The 19,958-nt window shown below is 43.7% G+C and overlaps 1 protein-coding gene across 1 annotated transcript in view; it reads left to right on the top strand.

Annotated features, from left to right (window-relative positions):
• The window catches only part of MFSD11 (major facilitator superfamily domain containing 11), a 93,316-nt gene that overhangs the window by 45,627 nt on the left and 27,731 nt on the right, over nt 1–19,958 (top strand). Inside the window, exon 8 of the mRNA XM_077459279.1 lies at nt 5,361–5,508. Coding sequence (XP_077315405.1) covers nt 5,361–5,508 — 148 coding nt within the window. The remainder of the gene's footprint in view (nt 1–5,360; nt 5,509–19,958) is intronic.

The following is a 19,958-nucleotide window of genomic DNA, read 5'->3' as shown; positions in this document are numbered from 1 at the left end:
GCTGGAACACAGGAGCAGAGTCAGGAATTGTGGCAGAGAGATCTCACTGTTGGTGTATCCAAGACAGAGGAAGCCAGGCGCTGCTGCCTTTTAACTAAAATTCCACTTTTTTTTTTTTTTTTTTGTGGACTGAACCTAAAGGATTAACATTTTTGTTAGTGTTTTTTTGTAAAGACCAAATGGTTTTTCTATTATGGCTGTGCATGTAGGCAAGACTTCCTGCACAAATGATCAGCAAAATGCTTGCCTTTAGATACATTTTCAAAATGCATAAAATTGTAGTTCTATATTCTCCTCCTGCTTCCACCCCCCCCACCAAGATGCACTTTTTGCATATACACATGGTTTTTACATTTTGTAAGTGCATGTCTCCACAGTTGTTTTGGTTAAGGATCTGAACACTGCTTGTTTACACTACTATACATACCCACCATAAAATAGAGACCAACCATCATTCACTTCCTTTTTAAAGTGTCTGAAAAGCAGCCAATCAAATGCACACTACCAGATTCTGGCACACAGCACCTCCTCGGGGACCAATGCCATCACAAGCCAGAAGATTGCCGACATGCAATAGCAGCCTCTTCACTCAGCGTGAGTGGTGGGACACAGCCGCCTGCAACTCCACCCCCCCCCCCCCCCCCCCCAGCCAATAAAAGGTGGAAAACCTCCCCACCTGATGCCATAGGGGCATGAGCTGGCCAAGCTCGCTCTCCCCCACCTCTCACCATTGTAGTCTGGAGCTGTGCTAGCTATGGAGAATTGTGGGAAATGTAGTCCCGAGGTCTGGATATTGCAACTCCACCTGAAGATACTGCAGCCCCCAGCATGCCCAGCTGGAGAGGAGGGAGAGAGCCAGGAGCTCAGGAGAGCTTTTGGGGAAGTACACCCATGACTCCAGAGAGAGAAAGAGAATCCCACTGCACTGCACCACCAGGGGAAGCCATACAGCCTAGCACCATCCCTTTTGAAGAAAGGCATGAAGTTATTTCCAGAATACACATCTGGGTGCTAACCAGCAGAATCGCCACAAGCAACCCAGAATGAGCTAACTCCTGATCAGAGGAATCATTGTTGCTCTATCCCCAGGTATGGTAAGAGGGTCGGTCATTACCTACTGCCATCTATAGGAACTGCCCACCCTGTTCTTCTTTGGCCCTAAGGGTGTTTTCACACTGGGGCATCGGTGGTAAAGCGCCGCTATTTTTGGCGGCGATTTACCGCCATTTTTGCAGAGGTTTTCAGCCGCCAGCTAGGCGCTTTTAACCCCCACTAGCAGCCAAAAAAGGGCTGCAGCAGGACTTTGCTGGCGTTTCGGCGGTGCTGCCCATTCGTTTTCATGGGCAGAAGCAGTGGAGGAGTGGTGTATACACCGCTCCTTCACCACTCCAAAGATATTGCTTGCAGGACTTTTGCAGCGCAGCACCTCAGTGTGAAAGCCCAGCACTCGGGCTTTCACACTGAGACTGCAGGAGAGCCATTTTACAGGCGCTTTTTTTAGCCCAAAAGCACCTGAAAAATGCCTCAGTGTGAAAGGGGTCTTATACTGCCTGCAGGGCCCTATTCACAGCTGCAACGTGCACAAATGATTAGAGATGAAGATTTCAGACTTGGTGCTAGTTCACACTGCAGCGATGTCCAACATCGAATGTGATTTGTACCAAACTGCAGTGCAAATCGCATGTGATTTCTGTGTAATGCGATTTCAGCCATACAGCTACAGCTGATGTTCTGCCTGCCAGTCAATGAGGAGTGATGTTGCGTCCACGCACGTCACTTCTCCCATCCACCGCACGAGGATCTCAATCTGGGAACGCTTGCTGTGTATTTTAAGGGCATCAGTGGGGCCTCATGTCTAAGTTTTTTTGCCTAAGGCCTCACAAAGCCTAGAGCCGCCTCTGTGTTCAGTTTACCATTGACACCAAGACAGAATGGGGGGGACAACCAAAATTAGATGTGTAAGCTGAGCAGTAGGTGAGGGTAAATTGTGCATCTAAACCAATGGAAGTTTTGCCAATGCATGCGAATTGTACCTGTACACCATCCGAAATCAGCGGCTCCTAGAGCGTGAGCCCGGTGGTTGCGGTGTTCCCTATACACATCAGATCACATGGCTGGGTACAGGATCAATGCAATATGAAAAATTCTAGTTCCATTTGAGTGGAAACCCGTCAGTTAAAGAATTGAAAGTGTCTCTTGGCCCTGCATTAAATATAGGACTATTTGACCACCCAGATATACAATTTCTACACTTCAATGTCCAGTCCCTGCGCACTCCCCAAGATCACCCTGAATTCGACAAGCTTTATAAAATTAGGCCACTCTTCCATTATTTTACCCAAAACTAATGTAAACGCACAAAAGTCTTAAGGTGCTCTCTGGGTTTTAGGTCTCGCTCATTTTCTTTCCAAATTTTCAAAAAAACCTGTGGCAAAAATGGCATTTCCTAAAGAATTAGTTTGTCTTAGAAAATTCCTTGGTGTTTTGTTTCCAAAATGTGGTCATTTTTTGTTGCCATTTCTATTTTGATGCTCCAGGGGCCCCCAAAATCACCTGCATGGAGTTCGGTATTTGATACAGAACCCCATATGGGGCATTTTCAATACAAGATCTTTGACTCGCATCATTTTAGTAAAATTTGTAATAATTTATTTATTTTATTTTAAAGACGTAAATGTATAATAAAATACTATTATGAAACGGTCATTTTAAACCACTGCAGTGATTTATAGCAAGTCTCAATGCGTTTCATGGACATGGTCCTCTTCATCAGGAGCTAGCAAACTTGAATTGCTGCCATCTAAATTGTGACAAAATTGATCTTAACCACTTCAATACAGGGCACTTTCACCCCCTTCCTTCCCAGCCCAATTTTCAGCTTTCAGCGCTCTAGCGCTTTCAGTGACAATTGCGCGGTCATGCTACACTGTACCCAAATGAAATTGTTATCATTTTGTTCGCACAAATAGAGCTTTATTTTGGTGTTATTTATTCACGACTCCGTTTTTTTTTTTTTTGCGATATAAGCGCAAAAAAAGCGGAAATTTGGGAAAAAAACAATATTTTCTTTTTTCTATTTGAAAAGAAATCCAATAAAATCAAATTTTGTCATAAATTTAAGCCAAAATGTATTCTGCTACATGTTTTTGGTAAAAAAAATTCCGTTAAGTGTATAATAATTGGTTTGTGTGATCACGGACATATGTACGCAAATGATCATGTACATATGTGTGCAGGTGATCACGTACATATGTGTGCAGATAATCATTGGGACATGTGATTTTAGTGGGACATATGTGGGGGACATGTTTTTATTATTAGGGACATGTGTTTTTATTATTTGGGGACATGTATGTTTTGGGGACATGTGTGTTTTGGGGACATATGTGGGGACTGTGTTTTCACTGTGTGGTGTGTTGTGTGTTTACACTACACTGATGATCAGTGAGTAAAAAGCTGTGAAAAGCAGCCCATACTCACTGATCATCAGCCGGCTGCAGCGTTCTGCTCTCCTCTTCTCAGCGGTGACTTCCGTGTGAGGAGAGGAGAGCCGATTGCCTAGCAACCGGCTGTTTGTTTACATCACATGACGGCCGTGATTGGACACGGCCGTCATGTGATCAGGAGGGCCAATCACAGAGCCCTCCTGCCGATCTGAGATGTGCCGTGTCCGGGTGACACGAGCACATCGGGATCGCGCCGCTGCGCGGGCGCGCGCGCGCGATCCCGCTGCTCCTGAATGACGTTCCTGAACGTCCTATCAGGAGCAGGCGGCTCCCACCCGCCGTATATATACATTGGCCGGGTGGGAAGTGGTTAAATACAGTAGTCATACAAATATATTGCATTGTCATACATCATGCCATAATTCCTCCCTGTGGCCTGCAATAATGTGTATCCAGCTATTCCTCGCAGTTCAGCCTTACATGGCACAGGGGTCCCAAGATGGGGAATCTCCCTCTCCCCCTTCCCCCTCCCTCTCCCCCTCCTACCCTTACCATTTTTGTCACTCTATTTGGCAGCAATTCAAGTCTGCTAGCTCCTGATGAAGAGGACCATGTCCATGAAACGCATTGAGACTTGCTATAAATCACTGCAGTGGTTTAAAATGATTGTATTTTATTATGTTTACTTCATTAAAAGAAATTAATTTTGAATTATTACAAATTTCACTAAAACGTTGTGCCTCAAAATTCCTATATACATTACTACAGATACTTTTTTGATGCACCAGATTTAGGGATGTGGCATACAAATTACACTCGCTTTGTTTGACCCTGCTATATATATTGATTTGTTAAAAGGTCCAGAAGGAATAGAGCTTCTGCAAACACCCCGCTGAGGGTTTACTGTTAAGATGTCATCTCGCTACATAGCAAGCAGGGTATTTTTTATTAATTTTTTCCTCTTCTTGATGTTACTGGCCTGTTTATTTTAATAATTTACGTTGGCCAAAGCAATTTTTAAACTTGTTTGTTTTATATTATTTTTTTCTATTTGCTTTATGAATAAATTATTTTGTGGGTTTAATATTTGTGTATTTGGTTTGTAGTTTTGCGGGTGGAGTCTAATATAGTATTGTCACGTGTGTTTTCTGTATTTATTTTTGGGATTTTTATATGCAAGCCACGTTTTTTTGTAAATATCTTTTGGTTAGAATTTGCTTAACCGGCATCTCCTCCCCTTTTTTGTTTTATATTCTATTTGTTGAGACTTTTGAGGTTTTATTTTTCTCTTGTAATGGTTAATATATATACCCCGGCACAAACAAAGGAAGTAACAGTTCTGGCAAGTAGGGGTAGTCCGTGCTCCATCTTGGATACATAAGAATAAAGTTTGCTCTACTCACAACGTAAGTGATCACAGGGTTAATCCACACTCAGGATGGCACATGGCCAAAGGTAATCCACTCTCAAAATGGCATACAGCCAAGGGTAATCCACTCCCTGGATGGAGGCTGCAGGACTGACAAAAACGCACAACTGCCTTTCTTCCAGCACATGTTTTTCAACAGAACAAAATCCCTCAGACACAATTAACCCCCCCCCGGACACATGGCGGTTTATACACTTCTTCCAAGGCAGACACAAACAATGGAATACAACTACACCCCAAACGATCCTAGCAGGGGACAACTCTCTGGGGTGTAAGGGACAGGGAGGGGCAGAGACCATGACGCGATGTATTAACATACTGCTGAGCATACAGGACTGATTTTAGAAATCTAAAGAAGGGCCATGCATTGCTATCAAGCCAACTACACCAGCCAGTCTTGACAGCAATATCTAAAGAAATTTAACGGGTAAAAATTTTTTTTTAATGATTTGATTGTAAACAAAGCCTTTTCTTTCTTTATTTAGACAGAGATCGTAGGACACTGTTTATTGCCCTCACTGTCATTAGTTTGGTTGGGACGTTCCTTTTTTTCCTTATTCGAACCCCAGCATCCAACACAATCCAACTGAGCGAGGACGACGACGGAAGCTCTGACATCCTTGAAAGCAACTTGTGAGTGTATTATAATGTCCATTCTTTGCATTCTTTTAAACAGTGTGGCTTTTAGATGCATGTAATACTTATGAGGCAAATCTGACTATATCCTGGAAAGGTCTTTCATCTTTTAAATGACAGAGACCTTGACTTAAAACTGAGCTCCACCCCAATGAGGTAGGTCCGCTTGTCGCCCTTCCCCCCTACCCTCCGCTGCCACACTTGCCACTTTTTTTTTTTTTGGTTTGGTTTTTTGATTTTGACAGGTACCTGCTCCCAGTTCTGGCTCAGATCACCGTCCCATTCAGAAAACGCAGCACGCTTGGCACAAGCCTAGTAGGAAGCCGGCAGTGAAGGCTTGCGGTTTCCCTTTTTCAATTGATATTCGATTGAGAAATCGGCTCAGGTGAGGACACTGCTGTATTACGGGACAGGCAAGTGCCTGCCCTAATAAGTCAGCAGCTACAGTATTTGTATCTGCTGTCTTCAAATTGTTTTTGGGATGGGGGGAACCTGCATCCCACTTTAAAGAGGAGCTCCAGTCGTTTTTGTTAGTGTAGCTGCTGGCTTTTTATAAACAAACACTCACCGGTCCCAGATCCATTGCTGTTGTCACCCCAACCATCGCTTCTCCCTCTCTCCTCTCCCCGGCACCAGCATTTCAACTGTGCGCACCCGTCTGACAGCTTGCGCCTTCACAGTTGGGAGTATGCTGTGCCTGCTGAATGGTTCGGCAATCTTCTGGGACCTGTGATGTGTCCAAGAAGACTGCAGGAGTAGAGGAGAACTTCCGCTCGGATTGTCTAGGTGATCCAAGTATAAGTGGGAGCGGGCACCTGTCAAAACTAGGTACCCGCTCACCCAACCCCAAAAAAAATGAGCTCCACTTTAAATATCAGTCTTTGGAGGAATTATGCTTTTTCTGGCAGATGATGGCTAGTTATACCACCTGACTGTTATTGTCTTGGGGGCAATATTGGTCTACACATCTACCATGACTGTTAATGAATGGTTCCTTCTCCCTCTGATCTCTGAGAGGGCAAAAAGAGTTACTGGAACACCCAAAACTCCCTGGCGGACAGGAACAGAGTCTCCAATTGTGACTGGGACTTATTCCTGTTCGAGTATGCAAGACTCGACCTGCCAGGCTCTGCCTACAGAAAAAAAAAGTTAATTTTTCGTACACCACCTGACACAGCCTTGTTAATGAATGGGTTGTATAGCTCACCAATCGATGATTGGACACCGGCACACCCAATAAAGACAAGTCTCCCTCTATATAACCCCTCCCATAAGTACCTCCCAGTTTTTTTTTTTTTTTCCGCCAGTGTCTAAGGTGTTGGTCACGGTTAAAGATGTGCTAAGAAGAAAGCTCTATTGAAAGATCCCTCCGGGGGTCAAGGAGCTATGCAAAAAAGCCCACAAAAGCTAAAACGGATGGTACTCGAGGAAGAGCGAGGTTTTGCCTGTAATGTCTCTCTTGTAGGACTGGGATCCAGTACTTTGGGCACGTATTAAATGTTAGAAATAAATAAGCTGCGCTAAACCCAAAGTGTGCCGTAAGGAATAGTACCTCCCGTGCATATACTTAACATAAACAGTAACATGGGTAATATAAAAAAATGAATAAAAAATGAAAAATAATCGTGAATCACAATCCAAAAAACAGTGCAATAAACACCCCACTGTGCAATTATTGAACAGTATAAGAATGAATATTAAAGTCTTTCAAATAAACTTGAATATAAATAAAGAAACAAATTCTTCCACTTGTAGATAGTGCCCAATCCACCACCAAGGTGTATAGATCTACTTCTTACCAGAAGTTCATGACCCCCCACTACAGAGGGTCACAAAGTGCATGTATATGTAAATATATCCCCCAATCAGAAATGGATCTTTGCTGCTCTCCTTAAACCACCTCTTCCGTCAGATGGATTAGTAGGCACATCTCTTCATTAAATCTCCCATGTGGTTAAAACTCGAGGATACACATCATTTGCATGGAAGGAAAATAAAGCTCCAATAGTATAAAACCTTTTATTATTTGACTCCAATAAAATATAAGTTGCACTTACAGTGTACAGGAAAATCATCAGCCTTAAGTCCGCTGCGTATTAAATGTGCAAAGATACTCTGGCAGAGTCTTCTACAGGTCCAGGGAAGAGGCCTCCTTTAAATAGGAACACAGGACCCTGAAGGTTGGCACAACACTACCCACTGTGATGGGTGAAGATTGGATCTGTCTGGTCTTCAGCAGTTCCTGCGGCTGGGATAAGTTAAAGCGGGAGTCCGCCGGGACTCCGCGTTTTTTTTTTTTTTTTAAAGCCAGCAGCTACAAATACTGCAGCTGCTGACTTTTAAAATAGTGACACTTACCTGTCCAGCGCGCCCGCGATGTCGGCACCCGAAGCCGATCTCTAGATCGTCTCTCGGGTGCTGCCGCCGCCATCTTGGGTATGGGAATCAGGAAATGGAGCCTTTCGGCTTCATTTCCCGGTTCCCTACTGCGCATGCGCGAGTCGCGCTGCGCAATAAGGACGGTCCCCGCTGCCTCCGGGATCTGTGTGTTTCCCAGCAGGCAGCGGGGCACTTGCGGAAAGGGGCGGGCACTTGCGGAAAGGGGCATAATCTACGCCCCTTTCCGCAGAGGGCTATCCCGGAAGTGGGTGCAGATACCTGTACTGTACAGGTATCTGCACCCCCCTCCCCCCTGAAAGGTGCCAATTGTGGTGCTGGAGGGGGGGAGGGTTCCGATGAGAGGAAGGTCCACTTTAGGGTGGACCTCCGCTTTAAGTGAGAAAATCCTAAGAAAACATCTTGAGGACTCTTCTCCTATGAGTAGCTGCATGTCTTACCTGTTTCCGCCACTGGTCGGAGTAAAGAGCCAAACCCAATGTTCTACTTACCATGCTCTCCAGGGAATGAAAGCTTAGTGTCAGCCAGTTCATTGATTGGCTCACTTCCTCCACTGCAGGCTCTGCCACAACTCTATAGGGGAAGTCCTTCGTAGTCCAGGGTCCATGGCGCTCTTTGGGGGAGGGGGGATCTCGCTTTCTCCCCCTTCTCGCCCCCGCCGCCATTACCCTATGCGCGTGCACAGGGGGTGTGCTTTTGAAGCCAGTTTGGCGGGGGGGTGGGTTGTGGTTGCTGTGGGCGTGCACGCCAGTCACGGCACAGGCACAGGGCGGAATTTTTTAAATAAACCCTCAGATGCCGGAGCTCTGCATACAAGAGGGACGCAGCAGCTTGGAGCACTTAAGCAACTCCATGTTTGTTGGATGCAGGCACACCAAGACGCCTACTTGGCATCATACTGTGCAAATTAGCAGCATATTGTTTGTATTGCTAGGCTAACTCCACAGGTGATGCACCTGCTAGTACCTCTGCTTTTTATTTTGTAGCTTAGGACTATGCCTTCCCATAGGAGTTCAGGGGCAGGGAAGAGGGGCACTATGGTGTCACCATCCGGATCGGGGGTGGTCCTAGTCATGCTTGCCTGGTTCCATCCTTCCCTGCTGGACCGAATGCAGCCGCACAGGATGAGCCATTGCCCCTGTCAGGCTTTGCAGTTTCTCCTAATATGGCAGCTCCTGTATATGTCACTGCAGACACTTTTAGCAGCCGCCAGTCAAGTCTCCTTTGTGCCCATGGGATTTGAATTTAGTCTTGTCTGTTTTACAAAAACAGCCCTTTGAACCTATTCACCATATTCCGTTGTGCCTTTTGAGTCGGAAATTGGCCTTTCTAGTCACTATCTCCTCTGCTAGGAGAGTATCTAAACTGGCAGCTTTCTCTTGTAAAGAGCCTTATTTAATTGTCCACAAGGACAAGGTTGTATCTTCACCCCACCTTTCTCCCTAAGGTGGTGTCGGGTTTTCATCTAAATCAAGATGTTTTGACTTGCCTTCCTTTTTTCCAGACCTGCAGTCTGCGGAGGAAAAATGATTGCATTCTCCAGATGTAGTGTGAGCAATAAAGGTCTATCTGAAAGCAACTGCTCAGGTACGGCAGGCAGCAATGTAGGTCCTCGTGTCCGATGGTAGTCTTCTTTAAATTTGTGTGTCCCTCCCCTCAAGTTGAGCATTGCTCTGGGACATCCCATTAAGTAATTAACAAGGTTTTGTGTCCCGTGGTGTACGAAAAAGAAAATAGGATTTTTAATAATGGCTTACCTGTAAAATGCTTTTCTTGGAGCACACCACAGGACACAGAGGGACACAGATCCCCTATGGGATCCTTATTGCTTTGCTACAAAACCTGAGGTACTCTCCTTTATGGGAGGGACTATATAGAGGGGGACCTATCTTCATTGGGTGTGCCAGTGTCCAGTCACCTATTGTTGAGCTATACAACCCATTAAGTAATTAACAAGGCTCTGTGTCCCGTGGTGTACTCCAAGAAAAGGATTTTACAGGTAAGCTGTTATTAAAAATCCTATTACTTCTGCATGATCGGACTATAGACCCCACTCTACAAGAAGGCAGAAATCACGCCACTCACTATGTTTTCACTTTCCCTTAAGTCTATACTATGCATCTTGCAGAGTGGAGACTTGTATAATGCGGACATTTGAATCTAGAAAAGTGTAAACCATTAAAAAGACTCTGGCGCCAAAAACAGTATAGTTTAATTTCAATTTTTAAATTCAGTTATTTTATTAAAGTATTGAGAGGCAGGAAAAATATGAGGACAAATTGAATGCTTTTGGTTGTGCCGACTTTCCTTCATCCTTTTTTATTTTATTTTTTTGGCTGCCCTCAGCTTCTCCCAACACCGTACCAACTCCTATGTAATGACAGCTGAGGATGTGTGCAGGAGAACCGCTCCCAGGTAGTCTTTGCAAATGTAATTGGCAGTTGCATTCCTGCACATAGCCTCAGGGCAAGTAAAAAAAAAAAAAAAAAAAAAAAAAAGCTAAGCCTGAGCACAAGAAAACTACCCCAATCACAGGCTGGCTCTTTATGGCAGACCATACGTTATACAATTTTCTTGTACAATTTTAGATTTACAAATACCATATAATGAGTTCAAACTGAAACCCTTTCAATTTTGTATGCAATCAGGCAGGTCCTTGCACTACATACTTAAAGGTAAATCTAAAGGAAATTGTATATATGTTTTTGTATATGCTTTTCTTCTACTACACACAGCCTCAGCGTTAACAGCCACTGTTGAAGTTTTAATAGTTTCACTGCTCACGTGCCACACTTCCGCCCTCTCTTCCATTCAGAGAGTATAACTGTGTTCTCTACAAATGGGCAGAGGAATCCTATTATTTGACTACTGCTTCTCCATTCACAGAATGTGAGTGTGAGAGAATAGTATTGCGAGGCTTGTGAATGGTGGGAAGGGCAGGCGTAGGTAGGTGAACAGATAAACTGTTACAGACTAGCAGCGGCAGCTGTTAACTCACAGCATCAGGAGACGGTTACATGGGGCAATATCCAGCAGCTATAAAGGAGTTGATGAATGAAACTTTTTAACAAGAAGCAGATGCCTGCAGGTGATGGAATACAAATCACTACACATAATGTGTATGGTGTATCCCCCAAAAATGCTAAATTTCAGCTCTAAAGGGTTAGTTCACCTTTTGCCAAAAAACTACCTATGCGGGCAATGAGCTTTGTTAGATGAAAACAAGTAGCTTTGACTAGTTGAATGCCCTTGCTATAGGTGTAGGCCATTTTCTGTACCTTCCAAAGCCTGACAAAAAAAAACTCCTCCTAGAGGTGGCATTATACCATTTGCTTTGTTGCTAAGGCACTCCCCAGCCAATTCAGACCTCCTCACATGCACCCCCCCCCCCCAGTATCTCCAAGCTAAATGATGCAAAAATGGAGGATATAGTGGACCATGTGTGGGGGTGTGAGAGTCTGCTATTGTGATAGTGGCGATGTACAGTAATGACTAGGAGTGTTTTAGCATCGTCCCAGCAACAAGGCAGGATGGGATGCCATTTCTGGGAGTTTTTCAGTCAGGCTTCATGAGGTATGCAAATGGCCTACACCTACAGCAAGGGCATCATTCAACTTTAGTCAAAGCCACTCGCTTTTTTTTTATCTACAGGCTCCCCTTACCCTCACCTGGGTAAATGTGAAGTAACCCTTTTAAAGCTGACGTTTTATCATTTTTGTTTGTGATAAATCACCAGACACATTATGCAGGCCATGCATAGTCGCATTTCAAACAAAAACATTTTTTTTTGTTTGTTTTTTTTGATCCGATGATGCCACCATTGATTTTCGAAATTCGGCTGACGAAGCCTTCAATTTCACCTCCATTTCTCCATGTCCCAAACTCGCCACTGTGTGCATTAGGAAGTAGCTGTCAGCCACTGTTTTTAGAGAACCACAACCTTCTGTTGCAGCTGTTATGGTGTGTCTGCTTGTGTATGTTTGTTTATTTTCTATTTTTTTTGAGTAATGAGTTTTGTTAACCTAAAGGGGGCAGTGATGCACTGCAGAATGAATTCCATATTCTCTGCCTTCACGAAGAAAAGGATACTGGTAACAGTTGCATGCTATGAAACGTGCCTGTCATCCACCTCCTATTTCAATAGCAATGGAAGTAGGGAAATATTTTAATCCTTAATCCTGAATGAAAATGATGCACTCTCCTGTGGATTATCCTGTATTTGAATTTGGTCTCTACAGTCACTGTCAGTACACTGACTGCACTGCCTGATAAGCAGCCACTTGAGGGAGAGACTACAAACTAGCTTTTGAAATGCGGCCATGGAAATGTGGGGGAAAAAAATAAAAGTAGTTATCTACATACACACACTTAAAACAATTAAAAAAAACATTGAAATATACCAAATTAAACTTTTGTCTTTGAAGTGCTTGTTACCCCAACATTTCATATTCCTGATATGTGCCTGCTGTACCATGTACTTGTATGGCAAGCCTGTTCTTTTCTCTTTGTATTGCTTTCTTTATGTGAAATCCCTGGTGATTGTGCCAGTCGCTCTGCTTGCCTAGTAGAAACTGACCACACTGAGTTCTTTCATGCTGAGGCATTGGGGGCATCAGCGGTAAATGCTATGCGGCCGATAGCGGGGTGCCTTTAACCCCTGCTAGCGGCCGAAAAATGGTTAAAACCGTCCGCAAAGCGTTGCTGCAGCAGCGTTTTGCCGGTGGTTCGGCAACACTGCTCACTGATTTCAATGGGCAGGGGCGCTTTAGGAGTGGTGTAAATACCGCTCCTACAGCGCTGCTAAGATGCTGCCTTTTTTTTTTATTTATTTTTTTTTTTTCCCGTCCTGCAAGCGCAGCGCTCCAGTGTGAAGAGAGGCTCTTTACAGGCGCTATCCAGGCACTATTTCCTGAAAGCGCATTTAATGTGAAAGCAGCCTAAGCATGAGAACACACTGGTCAGTTCTCGGGCTCTGCTGGGAGTTCAGCCTGCTCTCCTCCAATGATCAGACTTATCCTGACACGCCATCCTGCAAAGCTGAGAACAGAGATTATGTGATATATATAAATATACCGTATTTATCAGCGTATAACACGCACCCCAAGTTTAGGAGGGAAGTTTAAGGAAAAAAAAAAACCTTACATTTAAATGCCCATCAATGCAGCCTTATCAGTGTCCATCTGAAGCCTTGTCAGTGTCATTTTCAGCCTTGTTATGCAGCCTTGTCCATCATTGCACCCTTGTCAGTGTCATATGCAGCCTTGTCCACCATTGCAGCCTTGTCCCCTTGTCTGTGTCATTTTCAGCCTTGTCTGTTTTATTTTTAGCTTTTCTTTTTAAAAATGGCGCCGCGGAGATGTCCTGTGTATCTCGGCGGCGCTTTCTAGTTCTCGTTGGCTTTCGGCCGCCTTCGGCCCTTCTCGACTGCTTTCGGCCGCTCTCAACCGTTCTCGGCGGTTTTCGGCCGCCGGGAAGGGCTGAAGGCGGCCGAAAGCTGACGAGAAGGGCCGAAGGTGGGTAAAAGCCATCCAGAGGCTGCAAAAATGGTGGGGGATCGGTGTATAACACGCACCCGCGATTTTCCCCTGATTTTAAGGGGGAAAAAAGTGCGTGTTATACGCCGATTAAATATGGTATATATATTCTTCAGGAAAAAAAAGTGTTGTGTTTTCTTTGTAATCTATACACAAATGTTTTGCCTTTCATTTCAGTTTTAAACTGAATGGGTTGTTTTACAATCACTTTAAAGTGACTTTGTAGATATTAAAAAAAGAAAATATTAGCGCCTGCAGCAGTGACATTGAGCCGCTGGAGGGCTTTGTTTTTCAGGAGAGTCGGTCATAATGTGCTAGTATGCACATGGTATGGTTTACTACCGCATTAAAATCTCTGGGGTTTTAAATCAAAATGTCCTTTGGCATGACGGCCAGTGGTTCCCAACCTTAGTAATCAAGTACCCCTAACAGACCATTCGAGAAAAGGGCTATAATAAATGGCAAACTATGGTCAATGCCCCTGTGCAAGGTGAAGGAAATCCTGAAAACATGATCTTTTGGGGGTAATTGGGGACTGAGGTTGGGAACCAGTGGCTTGGGCTGCATTCAAATTTATGTAGTAGGTAAGGTTGAATAAAGACAATAGTCCATCCAGTTCAACCTGTGTATGTGTGTCAGTGTCCCATAATTTCCCATATACCTATATGTTTTGTTGTTTAAGATGCATGTCCAAGAGCCTTTTAAAAATATCTGTTCCCTGCTGACACCACCAATTGTGGAAGAGCGTTCCACATCCTTACCGCCCTGACAGTGAAAACCCCCTGGGCATCTTAAGGTTAAACCGCTTCTCCTCCAAGCTCATTGTGTGGCCCCATGTCCCCTCTCAAGCATCTTTTCTCCTCCAGTGAGAATAAATTTAGTGCTTGTAGTCATTCCTCGCAATTGAGGTCCTCTAATCCCTGTAATAATTTTCATTCTTTGGACTCTCTCCAGCACATTCATTCTCAGGACTGGTGACCAGAACTGGATGGAATACTCCAGATGTGGCCGGACCAAAGTTTTATAAAGTGGCAAGATTATAGTTTTATCTCTTATCTTTTATGCATGTTAATATTCTGCTGGCTTTGGTAGCTGCAGCTTAACATTGCATGCTATTTCTCGGTCTGTCTTCCACTAGAACCTCCAGATATTTCTCCATCCTTGATTCCCTCAGAGGTTCTCCCCCTCGTGAGTAGTTTGCATTTGTTTTTAGCCCCCCAAGTTCATTACTTTACATTTCTCCACATTAACCTTCCTGGCGGTATTCCAGACTCTGGATTGCATTGCAGGACTTACCTTGTCCACTGGATCCTGTGATGTCTCCCCGCTGTGATCTGCAAGCTGCTGTGACTCGCTCGATCTGTCACAGTGGCGAGCTCCGTTCCCTGTGAGCATTGCCACACACGGGGGTGTAGTAAAATCAAAAAGTAAACACAGTATACAGTACTGTCATCTGTAAGATTACCGTATACTGTATCAAATAATTACACATCCCTTTTGTCCCTAGTGGTTTGTCCAGTGTCCTGCATGCAGTTTTATACTATTCTACCAAAAAATGTCCATTTAGATCAAAAGGGGTTTTAGACCAGCTAGAAAAGTAATAAATTAGAGTCACTAGCAGAATTGAGCGATTAGTGATTCATGGGCAAATTCATCATCACACTAAAAGTAATGACCGCAACAATTCTGCAAATAAGCACATTTCTGGGTTTTTGATTTGATTACATTGAATAATTTTTATTTGTTATTATAGTTATGTTAGAATTTATGATTTAGTGTTTCAAACGTTATCATACCCGGGATGTCTACTAGACTCTGGTTTGGACAGATTTAAGTCAGTTATTTCTAAGAATTACAGGACTACAATATAAAACTCCAAATTTCCATGCAAAATAATTTGACCACTTTCAACACCTAAAATCTGAAATAATCATACTGCCAGGGAGGTTAAACCTCATTTGACATGTAGTTGCCCACTCCATTATTTTTGTTCAGGTCTTCCTGTAAAATTTCTATATCCTAATGTGCAGTTATTACCCTGCTTATTTTTGTGTCTTCCGCAAAAACTGGGATTGAGCTATGTATCCCATCAATGTATGTCATTGATGAATAAAGTAAACAGAATTGGTCCCAGGACGGAACCTTTTGGTACCGCACTTACCACTCCAGACCAGTCTGAGTATGCATTATTAATCACTACCCTTTGGACGTGCCCGTGTAAGCCGTTTTCTATATGAGAACAAACCACCTGGTCCATGCCTGCAGACCTCAGCTTGTAGAGCAAGAGTTTGAGGAACTGTATCGAATGCTTTTGGGAAATTCAGATACACCACATCCACGGGCCTCCCCCCTATCTAGATGACCGCTCACTTCGCCATAGAATGTTAACAGATTGCTGATTACTACTAATGATACTGTTTTTTTTTTTTTCTTTAGCAAATTCTTGGATATAGTCCCTTTATCCCCCCCTCCAGTAATTGACCTACTATTGATGTTGGGCTGACTGGCCTGTAGATTCCAGAAATATGTCTATGCCTTGTTTTGAATATTGGTACCACGTTGGCTTTTCTCCAATCAGCTGGTATAACTCCTGTCAGTATGCTGTCCACAAAGATTAGAAACCATGGTCTAGATATAACCTGACTGAGTTCTTTGTAGAACTCTCAGGTGTAAGTCATCTGGTCCTGGTGTTTTGTGTTTTAAGCTAGTCTAGTCTTTCCTTGATTCCATAAATATAAGTAGTGCAGCGCAAAAATGCAAAAGTCCACGTGTATTGATCTTATATAACACCACGAAAGGCATGTAGAGTGAGAACACCACGTGGAACAGCCGCTGATTACTTGTATGTGACACTCCTTCCCCCAGTAGTAGTGAACGCTTACCAGCTCAGTTGGACCTCTGAAAATTCAGATGGTCAAATGCGCATGTTCACACTCCCCGTGTGTAGGGTTCGTTATTTCCACATACAGATACAGCAGTCCTCCAACACTGTTTTTTCCCTTTTTTTTTTTGCTCCCGGATTTTGTTCATGCAAACGCACCGACTGACATCTGGAGTGAATCCATTTTTCTTTCCTGGAGCTGGCTGCAAGTAATTTAAAAAATTGGAGGACTGCTGTATCTGTATGTGGAAATAACGAACCCTACACACGGGGAGTGTGAACATGCGCATTTGACCATCTGAATTTTCAGAGGTCCAACTGAGCTGGTAAGCGTTCACTACTACTGGGGGAAGGAGTGTCACATACAAGTAATCAGCGGCTGTTCCACGTGGTCTTCTCACTCTACATGCCTTTCGTGGTGTTATATAAGATCAATACACGTGGACTTTTGCATTTTTGCGCTGCACTACTTATATTTATTGACTTGTGATTAAGGTGTTTTTTGTATTGCTCCTTTTGGTGTTCAGCTTGCAAATTTGTTTATCGCATTATACATGTGTGCGCTGATTGTTTTTCTTTTTTAAATATTTCCTTGATTCCAGCCTCTGTTAGCCATGTGGGTACATTCTGTGATGTACTACTAACAATGCTGTTATCAGTATACCCCTCTTTTTTTCTGTGTAAAAACCTGAGGAGAAGCAAGCATTTTTCTTCCCAATAGAACGAACCATCCCCATTAAGGTGCAGCCCATCCATACTAAAGAGCCGGTAACTGACTGAGAAGTCTGCCCAGTTCTCCAGGAACCCAAACCCCTCCTTCCTACACCAGTTCCAGAGCCATTTGTTCAGTTCCCAAAGCTCCTTCTGCCTCTCTCGTGTGTGTGTTGAGGCACAGGCACTGAGAATACTACTATAAAGGTCCTTCTCAATCAATTTCCTAAGTCCCTGAATTCATTTTTTTAGGAGACTCCACCTTCCACTTACTTTGTCATTGGTGCCGAAGTGTACCATGACAGCTGGGTCCTCCCCAGCCCTACTCAATAATCTGTCATAATCGTTCAATTCCATGATGTGCCAAACCTGGGCCCCTGGTAAACCACATACTGTTCCACAACGACGATCTTTTTGACTGATTGTCTTCCTAATAAGATTTGCCTACTACCAGTACCTGTCTAACCTTTCCTGCATCTCTGCCTCCCTTACTGGAGCAGTCACTCCCCTGGCAGCTAGTGGAGGGGGCCTGCTCCAGCACTGCCACCCCTGAGGTTATATGCCAAGTTGTATGTTGGGGATAGTTGTTGGGGTGTAACAACTCAGGACTGGCCTCCTTATGCTCTTCCTTCTACTCCTTCTCTCACCCAGCTACCTACCTCTGGCTTCTGTGCCTCCATGTCTCCAACCTCTACACTGGACATTAACCAGCAGGTGCTGGCGGGGGCCAAACTCCTTTCCAGATTGTTGATTCATTGGAGCAACAGGTGAGACTTCCAGAGTCTTTTAGACCCCAGCTGTCTCATTAAAGAGAGCCTGTCTCCAAAAAATCACATGGGGGACTTTTTGCAAAAGGGTTAATGAATACTGGAACTGCATTCATTTGTATCTTGTATCAGCCTGGAGTTCATATTTAATACTCACCTGTCAACTACCTACGCCACTAAAATTCCCTCTTTATTGACATTAATAGTGTTGAAGATACTTAAATCAGTGTTCCGTTTAAAAAAAAAAAAAATCGGCAGCTACAAATACTGCAGCTACTGACTTTTAATAACCGGACAGTTGCCTATCCCAGGGTCCAGCGATGCGGGGGTTCGAAGCCCCGCTCATCTTCCCCTCTGCTCGGCGGTGCTGGGATTCTAACTGTGGGCGTCTGGCTGTGGCTTCACAGCTGGCCACCCACTGTGCATGCGTGAACTGCGCCATTTACTGGCTGCGCAATCATCTGGGACCCATCACGTTTCCCAGATGGACAAGAGGGAAGGGGCGGAGCGGATATCCCTTCCTGCGCTGAGGGAAGTGACATCAGGAGCCCAGACGCCGAAGGAGGCAGACTACGAGGGACCCCCTAGCAACAGGCATTTAGAGGCAAGTAAAACGTTTTTCTCCAAATATTTTTTCTTTTTTTTTTTAAGCAAGCACATTACTAACTTTTTTGGGGGGTGGAACTCCACTTTAAGCATCTGGTACACTTCTGGATGTATCTGATGTCTGTCCCATTTGTTGTGGTTCCTTCCACTGACTGTGACCTGTAGTGATCTAGGGGCCGACAGATGAAACAACTAAGTACAGGGGTGGTCAGGATTCTTTTAGCCATGGCTTTAACCACATCCAATCAGCCGAGGTCACCACTCAGATATTCTGTAAGGAATAATTGATTTCTCTTTAGCCCCTGGGTCTAAGCAAAAGAAACCTAAGCATGCATGGATAGCCTTATCTGGAAAAGGACTTCTGACTTTTCTGATACTGTATACTCATTCTGGATAAAGACTCTGAAGGTACTTAAAGCAGGGGTAAGCAAGACAGCCGGGTAACTAGAATTTTCAGCCATTGGAAGTAGTCTCCCTATTTCAGTCAGGATATGTTTGTTAGTGCAACTCTTTTTTGATACCTTTTAAAAAGTAGATGCAATCAGTCTCTAAGAAAATGCTTAAAGAATATGTAAACCCAACATTTTATATTCCTTATATATGTCTGTGCCATGTACTTGTATGAGAAAGTATCCTCTTTGAACAGAAAAGCGCACTCGCATAGCCACATCCGAAAATTAAGGGAATAAACAAGAAAAAGGTGTGCTATAACAGTAAACCTAGGTCGAACTTTGAAGGCATAGGAAACAAAGAAAAGGTATGAAAATAAACACTATCTATTGAAAAAATACACAACATGAACAGAACAGTACATAAAAATTTAAAATCATGTATACTAATACATAATGTGCAATGAGCCCTTGTGTATCTACGCGTTTCACTGTTAGGCTTCTTCAGGATCCAGTCAAGGTTCTACAGATAGCAAATAAAGAAAACTGGCCTCACTGTCTTACAAAGAGATAAGTCTCACTTATAAGTATCCGTAAACTAGTTCGGAGTGTACCATCACACTGGAAACGACACCACTATCGGGATCTATGCACAGATAGGTCAGGCCAGCCCAATCTGCTAGTAAGAGAAGAGCATGAAAAGCCAGACAGTTCCAGACAGTTCCAGACAGTTCCAGACAGTTCCAGACAGTTCCAGACAGTTCCAGACAGTTCCAGACAGTTCCAGACAGTTCCAGACAGTTCCAGACAGTTGTAAGACAGTGAGTTCCATTCTCTTTATTTGCTATCTGTAGAACCTTGACTGTATCCTGAAGAAGCCTAATGGTGAAACGCTTAGATACACAAAGGCTCACTGCACATTATGTATTGGTATACATGATTTTTTATTTTTATGTACTGCTCTATTCAGGTTGTGTATTTTTTAATAGTGTTTTTATTTTCATACCTCTTGGTTGTTTCCTATGCCTTCAAAGTCCGACCTAGGTTCACTGTTATAGTACACCTTTTTCTTGTTTATTCCCTTAAAGTATCCGCTTTTGTATTGCTTCCTTTGTGTGAAATCATTTGGTGTCCCTGTCGGTCCCTCTGCTTTCCTATTAAA

The sequence above is a fragment of the Lithobates pipiens genome, unplaced genomic scaffold, assembly GCF_037356315.1.
Source record: "Lithobates pipiens isolate NorthernLeopardFrog02 unplaced genomic scaffold, aLitPip1_a1.2 Scaffold_28, whole genome shotgun sequence".
NCBI lineage: Eukaryota > Metazoa > Chordata > Amphibia > Anura > Ranidae > Lithobates > Lithobates pipiens.
The sequence above is the reverse complement of the archived record's forward strand: the minus strand, read 5'-3'. Positions and strand labels throughout refer to the sequence as shown.